The sequence below is a fragment of the Mus caroli genome, unplaced genomic scaffold (assembly GCF_978045245.1).
Source record: "Mus caroli unplaced genomic scaffold, Mus_caroli_1 scaffold_12, whole genome shotgun sequence".
Taxonomy (NCBI): Eukaryota; Metazoa; Chordata; class Mammalia; order Rodentia; family Muridae; genus Mus; species Mus caroli.
In genome coordinates this window covers 61,514,308-61,526,794 of record NW_028227267.1, presented here as the reverse complement: position 1 = coordinate 61,526,794, position 12,487 = coordinate 61,514,308, and the positions used below count along the sequence as shown (strand labels likewise).

The 12,487-nt window shown below is 45.4% G+C and overlaps 1 protein-coding gene across 4 annotated transcripts in view; it reads right to left on the bottom strand.

Annotated features, from left to right (window-relative positions):
* Fbxo16 (F-box protein 16) overlaps nucleotides 1-12,487 on the bottom strand; it is a 52,830-nt gene that overhangs the window by 1,889 nt on the left and 38,454 nt on the right. The window contains exon 8 of one of the 4 annotated variants that reach the window (XM_029469191.2): nucleotides 652-677. The exons of 2 other annotated variants lie outside the window; for them this stretch is intronic. In XM_029469191.2, the coding sequence (XP_029325051.1) occupies nucleotides 652-677 (26 nt within the window). Of the gene's footprint in view, nucleotides 1-641; nucleotides 678-12,487 lie in introns of all 4 variants that reach the window. One more of the 4 variants, XM_029469192.2, reaches the window with a different exon arrangement.

Sequence of the window (12,487 nt, the reverse complement as noted above, 5' to 3'; positions counted from 1 at the left end):
TGGACTGAGTGAGTGGGGTTGACCAGAGTGAGCAGAGATCCTAAAAATCAATTCCCAGCAATCACATGAAGGCTCACAACCATCTGTAGAGCTACAGTGTACTCCTATACATAAAATAAATAAATAAATCATTTTTTTTAAAGGAGTTACCCATCTAGATTTTTGTTTTGTTTTGTAATACAGGGTTGGTCAGTGGTCTGGGCCTCACCAGTTAGGCTAGGCTAACTGAGCCCCAGGGATCCACCTGTCTAAACCTCCTAAGTGCCGAGGTTATAAGCACACACCACCATCCTTTGCTTTTCACACGGGTGCTGAGGATCAACCTCAGGTCCTCATGCTTGCTGGGCAAGCACATTACAGACCGAGCCATCTCCCCACACCCACCACATTTTATATGGACTTTGAGAAAATCATAAAAGAGAAAGGGAGGGATGGAGCCATCCACAGTCTCCATTTTAGAAGTAAATACAAGGGGGGAACAGTGACAGGGCACAGTCACAGCTTCAATGTCACAGCTGGCTCTGGAGACTTCCGAGTCTTAGACCAGGGAATGCCAGCACTGTCCCCATGCCTTTCACCATACGCATGTATCTGCATGCACCCTTTTAAACAAGACAAATGGCCCAAGGTGACATCCCCACCTCAACTCACAGTGACCACAGATCTCTCCTTGATGGCTGGCCGTGGGCAGGAAAGGGAGAGGGAAAGCAGAGAGTGAGAAGATAAGGCAAGCTGAGCTTGAGGCAAGAGTTCGGAAGTGCTTGATAAAGTTGGCCTTTGAGGCCAGGCACTTGGGAGGAAGAGGCAGGTAGGTTTCTGTGGACTTGAAGCTGGATCGGTCTACACAGTGAGATCCTATCTCAAACACTAAATTAAACTTTTAAAAGTTTGCCCTTGGATTTCTGAGTTCGAGGCCAGCCTGGTCTACAAAGTGAGAGCCAGGGCTATACAGAGAATCCCTGTCATGAAAAAAAAAAAAAAGTTTGCCCTTGAGCCCATTATGAAGGCATACATCTATCATCCCAGCTGTCTGAACTTAGAGGAAGGAGGGGCTGCTGAAAGCTCAAGGCCAGCCTGGGCCTTGAAACATACCAAACAAACACAAAAAGCAAAGTCAATAGTTTGCCTTTCCCTTGGCTTCAATTGCATAGCAATGAAAGATGATTCTCATGGCCACAGACCCTTGCCCTCTGTCATTTCCCGCCATGCCACCCCACCCCACCCCATGTACGTGCTCCCCCTGACCCCCTACTCCAACTTGTCAGGCAAGGTGCAGATCACGTGAAATCATTAATCCGTCTTATGCTCTGACTCATGCGTTCAGGCTTCCTCAGAACCTTGGAAATCTCTTCATTTTCATTGATTCAGAAACCAGGGATTGCTGTCACTTTCTCTCCCCTTGGCTAACTTTCCCTCAAGGTTACACTGTGTGGAATGGTCTTCCCCCACACCTCTGACCTGCCTGAATTCCTAACAGCTAACTCACCCTCCAAGGTCCACTTTTCTCCTAGAAGTATCAATGTACAAAGTCTCACATAGCCCAGGCTAGCCCCTTCGAACTCTTCTCAAATCCTTCTGCCTCTGCCTCCCGAGTGCTGGGATTACACGGGACGACACTCAGAGATTCTAATGTATTGTAGACATTTTCACACTCAGTACATTGGAGGCCTGAGGGTGACACCAGATGCTTTTCTCAATTGCTTTCCAACTTGATTTCCGAGGCACCATCTTTTGTTGGCCTGGAGGTTGCTGACTCAGCTAGACTGGCTGTCCAGGAAGCACCACTCTTGTCTCTGTCTTCCCAGAGCTGGGATCTTGGGTAAACACATGCCACCATGATCAACTGGGCACTGGCTAGGTGTCAAACTCAGGTCCCCATGCTTGTATGGTAAACATTTTATACTCCGAGCCATCTCCCCAGCCCTGTCTTTTGAGTTTTAGGATAAGATTTCTCTGTGTAGCCCAAGTTGTCCTTGAACTTGCAACAATGCTCCTGCTTCTGCCTCAAGCGCAGGGATTACACATTTGCATGAGCCTGCCCAACTTGAATGCTTTCATCTTCTGGCGTTCTCAGAACATCACTGATCCCTCCATCTTGGCCTTGGTGGCTTGGTCTTGTGAATCACTGTTCATCTCTGTGTCTTGGTCTCCATGCCTGCAAAGCTGGGGCCTTGTGCTTCACTGTTTCAACAGGGGCCATCTACAGAGGTCCAGAATATATTGGGTGGTGATTTTTTAAAAATATTCATTTATTTATTGTATGTAAGTACACTGTAGCTGTCTTCAGACACACCAGGAGAGGGCATCAGATCCCATTACAGATGGTTGTGAGTCACCATGTGGTTGCTGGGCTTTGAACTCAGGACCTTTTGAAAAGTCGTCAGTACTCTTAACAGCTGAGCCTTCTCTCCAGCCCTGGATGGTGAGTCCCCCCCACACCCCCCAAAGTAGACAAAACAAGGGCTGAAGTAACAAGTAGGAAGCGGCAGTATTGAGGGTGGGGGCAGGGGGATAAGAGCACAGAACCTTCCCTTGTTTGGTGTTTTCAGTGTTGGTTTAAGATCCCTGTAGAGACAGATGAGCTCATGCAGGGGACCGAGGCAGAAAGGTTAAAGTTCAAAGCCTACCTGGGCTACAAAAAGAGTTCTAGGCCAGCCCCAGGGAATTTAGCAATTTAGTTAAACCTTGTCTCAAAATAAAGCTGGGTGTGGTGGCACACACACACACACATCTTGGATCCCAGCACTCAGGAGGTAGAAGCAGGTGGATCTCTGTGAGTTCGAGGCCAGCCTGGTCTACAGAGTGAGTTCCAGGACAGCCAGGGATACACAGAGAAACATTGTTTCGAAAAGGAAAGGAAAGGAAAGGAAAGGAAAGGAAAGGAAAGGAAAGGAAAGGAAAGGAAAGGAAAGGAAAGGAAAGGAAAGGAAAGGAAAGGAAAAAGGAAAAGAAAAGAAAAGAAAAACAATACACAGAGAGAGAGAGAGAGAGAGAGAGAGAGAGAGAGAGAGAGAGAGAGAGAGAGAGAGAGAGAGAAGAGCAAGCTCAATGGTAGAACAATTGCCAAACATATGGGAGACCCTAGGTTCCCTCAACCCTCAACACCACAAAAAGGAAAACAAAACAAAAAAATAAATAAGCAAATAAATCATAGATCGGTTGATTTCAGATCCACAGAAGGCAAGAGAATAAACTGGAGTGTTCCTCTGTGCCCTCTCAGGAACAATACAAAGTGCTGCCTACTGAAGGAGGCCAAGGCCTGGCTCTCCTGATAACAAGACAGGGCTTGTCTGCTCTCACCTGTAACACTTTCAGGTTTAATCCTATTACTGAGCCCTGCTTATCTGTCACTGAATTAGAGGAACCCTTTGCTCGGGAGCCCCAGGCAGCCACAGGCCTGGGCAGGCTCTTTGCCGCCCTCCTTCATGGTGGCAGGTCCCAGGGGCTCCCACTGCCTTGCTCCCCCCACACACCCCCATGGTAGCTGTCCCCGCCTGTCCAGTTTGTTGGCTTTCTCTCTTCTGCTGAGAGCAGCTCTGGGAAGCTGGTTTTCTTATATCTATTTTTCTTGTCCTAGAAAGCAGTTACAGACCCTCTGCAGTTTAAGGCTGGGGTTTTGTCTGTTTTGTCTTTTGGGTGTGTGTATATAAGCACACATGGGCATGTGAATGTCCATACATGTGGGAGCATGTAGATGTGTGGATGTCCATGTGAACGCCAGAGGACAACCAGTGTCATTTCTCAGGGGTCATGCATCTTATTTTTTGAGACAAGATTTCTCAATGGCCTAAAACATGGCTCCCAAGAGAGGCCAGGGACCAGCACTGATCTGTTTGTCTTCACCCTCCCAGCTCTGGGATTACAAGTGTTCACTGCCATGACCAGCTCCCTGTCTCACACACCTTACATGGGTTCTGGGACCAAATTCAGGTCCTCATGCTTGCAAGGCAAGCACTTTCCCAATGGAGCCATCTCCCTAGACCCAGTTTACAACTTTAGTGTCAGCCTGGTGGTGGTGGCACACACCTTTAATCCCAGCACTTGAGAGGCAGAGGCTAGCCTGATCTACAGAGAGAATTCCAGGACATCCAGGGCTAGATGGAGAAACTCTGTCTTCAAAAAAAGCAGGAGGGCTGGAGAGATGGCTCAGCAGGTAAGAGCACTGACTGCTCTTCCAAAGGTCCTGAGTTCAAATCCCAGCAACCACATGGTGGCTCACAACCACACGTAATGAGATCTGATGCCCTCTTCTGGTGAGTCTGAAGTCAGCTACAGTGTATTTATGTATAATAATAAAGAAATCTTTAAAAGAAAAAAGCAGGAAGAGGAGGAGGAGGAATAAGGGGAGGAGGAGGAGGAGACGACGACTTTAGTGTCTGCTTTTTTATTGTTGTGTGTGTGTGTGTCTCTCTCTCTCTCTCTCTCTGTGTGTGTGTGTGTGTATGTGTGTCTTTGAGACAGTGTCTTACACTGTAGCCCAAGATGGCTTGGAACTTATCAATATAGCACATGATAGTCTCAAACTCATAGCAATCCTCCTGCCTCAGCCTCCCAAAGGATTACAGGCATGAGCCATAAGCCATGAAAAACAGGGAAGATATATAAAAGGGTGGAAACCTTACAGGCCTGGCCCATGATCTGCGACACCTGACTGTTGTTGAAATAACTAGAAATGTTCCTTACCCTAATCCCAGGGCCCTCCAAATCTTCTCCTTCCTACTGATCTTTGCTACGTTGCCATGAGCTCCCCAAAATAGTCACCTTCTCAAACATAAACTTAGCAACGAGGAAAGTGTTAGGAAGGTGACTGTCTTAGTTAGGGTTTTACTGCTATGAATAGACACCACGACCAAGGCAACTCTTATAAAAGACATTTCATTGGGACTGGCTTACTGATTCTGAGGTTCCATCCATTATCATTATGGTGGTGTCTTAGTTAGGGTTTTACTGCTGTGAACAGACACCAGGACCAAGGCAAGTCTTATAAAAAGCAACATTTAATTGGGGCTGGCTTACAGGTTCAGAGGTTCAGTCTATTATCATCAAGGTGGGAGCATGGCAGTATCCAGGCAGGCATGGTGCAGGAGGAGCTGAGAGTTCTATGTCTTCATCCAAATGCTGTTAGTGGAAGACTGACTTCCAGGCAACTAGGGTGAGGATTTTATACCCACACCCACAGTGACACACCCATTCCAACCAGGCCACACCTATTCCAACAAGGCCACACCTTCAGATGGTGCCACTCCCTGGTCCAGTGATATACAAACCATCACATTCCACTCCCTGGTCCCCATAGACTTGTTCAAAAACATGAGTCTAAGGGGGCCATACTTAAACATAGCATAATGCAAAATGCATTTAGTCCAACTTTCAAAGTCCTCATCGTCTATAACAGTTGCAACAATGTTAAAAGTCCAAAGTTCAAGGTCTCTTCTGAGATTCATTCAACTTAATTAACTGTAATCCCCAAAGCAAGGCAGGAAACCAGCTGGGCAAACTCCAAACTCTGCATCTCCATGGCTGATGTCAAAGTGGTCTTCAGATCTCCACTCTTTTTTCATCTTTGTTGACTGCAACAAACTGCTTTCTCCTGGGCTGGTTCCACTCCCTGTTAGCAGCTTTCCTCAGCATGTATCCCATGGCTCTGGCATCTTTAACATCTGTGAGTCTCCAAGGCAATTTCAATGTTACAGCTTCTTGTTTCAGTATCTGGGATTCCACTTGATCTTTTGGACTCCTCCTAAGGGCTGGCCTCACTTTTCCAGCTCTGCCCTCTGTAGCACTCTAAGCTCAGGATGATCCACTCCACTACGGCTGCTGTTCTTGGTGATCATCCCATGGTACTGACATCTCCAATACACTGGGGTGTTCCACTCCAACTAGGCTTCACCAATAGCCTCTCATAGGCTCTCTTCATGGTGCCAAGCCTCAAATTCTTTGCATGACTCCTTCAGTCCTGGGCCATCAACTACAGCTGAGGCTTCACCTTCTCCAATGGCCTTCCCTGGCCTCTCACAGTGCTAAGCCTCAGCTTCTCTCCATGATCCCTTCATTCCTTCACAAGCAGTACCACCTGAGTGACTCTTACACATTACCAAGTCCAGCCGCAGCATGAGGTACAACCTCGGGTATCTCTGGAACACAGCTTCTTTGTGCTCCCAGAAAACAATTTCCAGAAGATTTCACCTCAGTGATGCTGGTCTCTTCTTAATCACTGCTAATTCCTTAGCTCCAGCTAACCAGCATCAATTTTCCCAGTAGTTCCTTCCATTCTTAACTCTAGAGCCAGAGCCACGTGGCTGAAGCTGCGAGTTCTGCTGCTTACAGGAACTAGAACATGATCCCCTTGTACTATAACATTACCATTAGCTTTATGTTTTCTAAATCCTTCACTGCCTAAGCTTGGCTATCCTGGTTCTTGCTCTGTAGATTGACCTTGAATGCAGAGATCAGTATTCGATTAAAGGTGTGTACCACCATGCCTGGATCTAATTAAGCTGGGTAGAATCTTGCCCCAAGGTCACACTCCCTTAATCTGTTATCTCCTAGAACAACAAGATTTTGCTCCATTTCACTTCCTGGTACTCCTTTAATATTCGAACAATTTATTTTATATTTTGCCTTTCTAAGCTTGCTATGCTTGTTCAAACTTCTCTTTGTGAGACTTAACCAGAGAACAAAGTCTCTGCTGGGCTTTTTTGAAACTTCCTTTGTCAATGCAATTAATCCAAGTCTCTTCACCTTAGCCTCAGGCAAACTTTTCAGACAAGGGCAAAAAGTAGCCACACTCTTCACCAAAATACCACAAAACCAGTCTTTATGCCACATTCTGAAATTCTTCTCCTTTGAAATCTCTTGGGCCAGGTCAACACAGTTCAAATTACTCCCAGCAACTAAGTCTTCCATATTCCTACTAGGATGACCCATTAAGCCCCATTTAAAGCATTCCATTGCTTTCCAAATACAAAGTCCCCAAATCCACATTCTTTCAAATAGAAACATGGTCAGGCCTATCACAGCAATACCCCACTCCCAGTACCAATTTGTCTTAGTTAGGGTTTTACTGCTGTGAACAGACACCAGGACCAAGGCAAGTCTTATAAAAAGCAACATTTAATTGGGGCTGGCTTACAGGTTCAGAGGTTCAGTCTATTATCATCAAGGTGGGAGCATGGCAGTATCCAGGCAGGCATGGTGCAGGAGGAGCTGAGAGTTCTATGTCTTCATCCAAATGCTGTTAGTGGAAGACTGACTTCCAGGCAACTAGGGTGAGGATTTTATACCCACACCCACAGTGACACACCCATTCCAACCAGGCCACACCTATTCCAACAAGGCCACACCTTCAGATGGTGCCACTCCCTGGTCCAGTGATATACAAACCATCACAGGTGGGAAGCATGACAGCATCCAGGCAGGCATGGTGCTGGAGGAACTGAGAACTCTAGATTTTGTTCTGAAGGCTTTTAGGAGAAAATTAGCTCCCACGTGGCCAGGAGAAGGATCTTAAAGCCCAATCGTACAGTGACACACTTCCTGCAACAAGGCCACATCACCTAATAGTGCCACTCCCTGGGCCAAGCATATTCAAACCACCACAGTGACAGAACTAATTTCAAGTTGTTCATTTAATCCCTGAGCACTTCAGGTTAAATCTGTTTTCACTAACCCCCCCCTCCTACATGGGGCTTCTTCCCCAAGGGCTCCAATAGGGTCTTGGAGATTTTTCTCCCTTTCTTTAAAATTTGGGTTTCTTGGTTTTTTTGCATAGGCTACTTTTCTGCATAATTTAATTCTCAAAAATTGAGAAAGTGCTCAATTAAACTTTCCTCTGTTCATCTCCCATGTTCCCCTTTACGAGGCCAGCCAAGGTTATCTGTTGCTTTATAATCTTCTAAAGATATTGTGTGCAATCACAATGTTCACAATAAATATAAGTGCAAATGTACACAAGAAAATACAAGCATTGTCTATGGGAACACACATGCACAAGTGTGCACACCACACACATGTCAACACAAAAACACAGGATTAGCTATTGTTCCTCTCTCTTTAAAAATATTTTTGTTTCTTCTTTGACAAGTTCACAATGCATATAATTTATTTTGATCATATCTGTCCCCTACTACCCTCCATGACCCCTCTTACACCCTCTGAATCTCTTCTTCCCAGCAAGTCCTCCTCCTGCCTTCATGGCTTTTAAATTTTCATTATTATAACTCTGAGTTTAATTAGTGTTTACTGGAACATGGGCAACTTACCAGCGGCCACAGCACTGAAGAAAAGTGACTCCTGTTCCTCCAGCAGTCATAATGTCAACGCTCCTTAGCTAGAGCTGGGACTGCATGAACCTGCCCCCGTTCATGATGGACAGCTGAGTGGCCTCTTCTTGTGTGGGTCTTGCGCAGCTAACCACAGCTGCTTCAAGTTCAGCATCTCTACAGTGGAGTCGATGGAATTCACTTACGTCCTTGGCAGCTACCTAGATCATCATGGCTGAATCTACTTCTACTCTTGTCCAGATTTCTGGCCCTTACATCCAGACCTCCTTTGAATGGTTCACTTGGAGACCCACAAGTCCCTCAAATCTGCCATGTCTGCTGGGTTCTGGCCTCAGTTGGTGCTTTCCCACCTTAGCCTACAAGCCACCAGAGGGCAGGAACGGTGTCTTATCCTGCAGTTTCCCTAGTGCCTGGTCCAATGCCTGCCAAATATTTGTTGAATCGGTGCGATCTATCCCAGTGGCTCCGTTTTTTATTATAGGACAGCGGATGCTGCTGATAGGTTGGATGCCAGAAAAGTGGGTGAGAGGACCCAGAGGCCACTAAAGTGGAGGGATTCATAAAACAGTAGTGCCCTAGAAAAGTGGTAATCTGGAAACCACCTGAATGAATAAGTTGATAGACAGACCTGCGATTTTCATCCTGTAGTTGATTTTTAAAAAATTCATGTTATGTGCACACACACACACACACACACACAGAGGGCTTGGCATGGGCTTCTGAAACCTCAAAGCCAACTCCTACTGACATACCTCCCCAACAAGGTCACACCTCCTAACCCTTCCAAACAATTCTTCAGCTAGGAAGCAAGCATTGGAATATATAATGCTATGGGGCCATTCTGCTTCAAACCACCATTCTGCATGTGACATTATGATGCCAGGACCCTGACTCCACTGACTCCTCCCTTGGGCCTGAAAAGGTGCCGGATGGGTTGCCACCATTTTCTGAACATGTGACCAATGGAGATCAATAATTATACCTAAGCATGCCGCTGATCGTCTCACTTCGAGACTCCCCTTTCCCCAAATCATAAATCATCTATAACTATCCAAAAGCCCTATCCTCAGGGAGACAGATTTCAGACTCGAAGCACCCTGGAATACTTCAAGAATAGTGCTTTCTCTTTGCTTAACTCCCAGTTTTGGTGACTGGCATATATGTGGTCACTGTTACCCCTGTAACAAAATGCCCAAGAAAGATAACTTCACAGAGAACAGGGTTCTGTTCTGGTTTAAGAAGTTTCAGTTCATGGCAGGCTAGTTCCATTGTTTTGGGGCCTGTGGTGAGTCAGAGCCTCTGGCAGAGTGTGGTGAATATAGTTGTTTACCTTGCGGTGTAATGGATACACACAGGCAACAAAGAGAAGTCCTGAGACAATGTTTGTCTTTTCCAACCCCTGCAAAGCATTTTGTCCAATCAGGCCCCAGTTTCACAGCTACTTGGAAATTATCAGTTATATGAACAACACCATTGGATACACCCATCAATTAAGAGCATTAGGCAAAGCACTTAGAGAGTATGGCAAATAAAGAGATACAGTACTGAGGATAGCATGTAAGTTGCGCCAGTCGCTCTTCCAGAAAGCAAATGGCCATCGATGTAAGTACCTGGAATCAAACATTCCTTAGTTCATTTAATCTTCCTAGCACTTCTATGATGTGGAAAAGAAAAGGAAGGGGCAGAGCCGAGCACAGGCATGTACCTACAGTCCCAAGTACTTGGGAAGCTGAAGCAGGAGGATCATTTGAGTTCACTTATTTGAGGCCAATAGAATGAGATTCCATGCTGGGCAGTGGTGGAGCACGCCTTTAATCCCAGCACTTGGGAGGCAGAAGCAGGCGGATTTCTGAGTTAGAGGCCAGCCTGGTCTACAGAGTGAGTTCCAGGACAGCCAGGGCTACACAGAGAAACCCTGTCTTGAAAAAACAAACAAACAAACAAACAAACAAACAGAATGAGATTGCATGTCGGAGAGGTGGGGATGAGACATGGCAAATCTTTACTTTGTAGGAGACCTCACCACCTCCTTCAGGGTTTAGGAATTATGTCCCTTATTTTTATATCATGACTCCTAGTTAAGGTGATTACACTGTGTCTAAGTGTGGACTACTATTTGACCAAGATGATTTAAGCACTGGCTGGTGACTGTCAGGGGAGATGAAGGCTCACTGAGTGAGTTCTCAGTCCTCCAGGGCAGGATTTATGACAAGCAATGGCTGATCTATTTCTGCCAGGGATTCTGTAAGGAAGACCCCTGCCCTGGGGAAACAGAAATGCTGTATTAGGGGGAAATCACCAGCACTGCCTGAAGATGCTTCCAGCATGGCTTTGTGCTTGGTTTTCCTGAGGCAAAACTGTCAGCTGCAGAGGAAGATGAGGCAATGTAGCCAGGGTTTTGAAACTGTAACCCAAGACTTCAAGTTTCTGCCACTCAGCCATCCAAGTAGGTGAAATAAGGCAGATACCTTGCAAAATACACACAGGCCATACATGTGGGCCAAGGGCTCACTCCTGCTTCAAAACACCCACATCTTAGCGCATGGGATTCTAGCAGAATTTTAACAAAGCCCCATATTACCAAATGCTGCATACACAGAGAAATACATAAATATACATATGTACATACATATACAGAAATACATAATATATGCATACACATAAAATACACATTTACATATATGCATACACACAAATATACATACATACAAACATAAACACATAATTCTCACAATTCAGATGTATATGAAATATACACATACACAAATCCACATACATACACACATATGCATACATTTATACATAAATACACACATATACACATACATTAACACAATACATACATATAAATACATACATACAAATATACATTCACACATATACACACATGCATGTATACACACAGATGCATATACATATACACCCTCCACTACCTACATTCTTATATAGTTAAATACTATGAGAGGAGTGATTAAAACCTGTCATCATGGATACAACAACATATAATTCACAAGTAAAATTCTTTCCTGGTAGATCCTAAGTAGATGCTACTTTGTGCCAAATGTTTTGGTTTAAATAGCCATTTGACATCTGTCTAAATGTTTGGTGACAGAGAAGCAGGAAGGCCCCTCTTAGTTGGAAATGCCGAGGTCATTCATTATGTCTAGAATGCCGACACAGGAGGCTATGAAACAGAGCATACACTCAGCCCCCTGAACAGTAAAGGAGAAATGCTGGCTCTAGACAGGTTTTCCAGGCCTTTTTCTTTCAGGAATTAACGCCACCAGCCAAAGTTGGTGGTAGTGTACTCAGTACCCTGGGCTTCAGTATAGGAGGGTGGAGTGAAACATGGCAGTACCAGGGAGCCAGTGTAGGGAATGTACACAGATACACAACACATATACAAACAGATACATAATATATATAAAACAGATACACAACATATATACAAACAGATGCATAATATATATAAAACAGAAACGGATACACAGTGATGCAGAGGCCATATGGGCAAAGAAAACACATGGCTTGCACTTCCACTTTGACTTTATTTTGAGACAGAGTTTCTAGCCCAGGCTGACCTTGAACTCCTGTAGTCAAGATTGACGTTGAACTGATTCTTTCTCTGCATCACCTGATGCTCAGCTGATGTGGTGCTGAGGATTGAACGTGGGGCTTTATGAATGCTAGGCAAGCACTGAGCCACAGCCCCACCCACTCCAGAAGGCAAACAAAGAGGAAAGGAGACTGGGGGGAGATGGGGATAGTCCGGACATTCCCATGACTGGTTGGAACCCCTGTGTCGCTACCTTCGGTCTGTAGGGCTGGTCTCTCTGCCAGTTCCTCCTTTGTCTGCTTCTCAGCAGCTGTCCCTCACACCTGCTGTGTGGTCCCAGGTGTGATTTAGGTTTGTTTGTTTGTTTGTTTGTTTGTTTATCTACTGTGGCTAGTTACAGTAGTCATTATCTGAAATGTAGGGGAGCAGAGGTATTTGATTTGGGAACATTTGCGTATGGGTGATGAGACACCTTCGGGATGAGTCCTGAGTCTACAGAGGAAATTCACTGATGTTTTGTGTACACCGCATACACGTACCCTGAAGGTGAGTGTCTGGGTTATTTTTCATGCACTTGACATCTTTCTGTGACCTGTGTTAGGAGGTCAGGTGTGGAATTTTCCCTGGTGTCACTCGGAAAATGTGATGT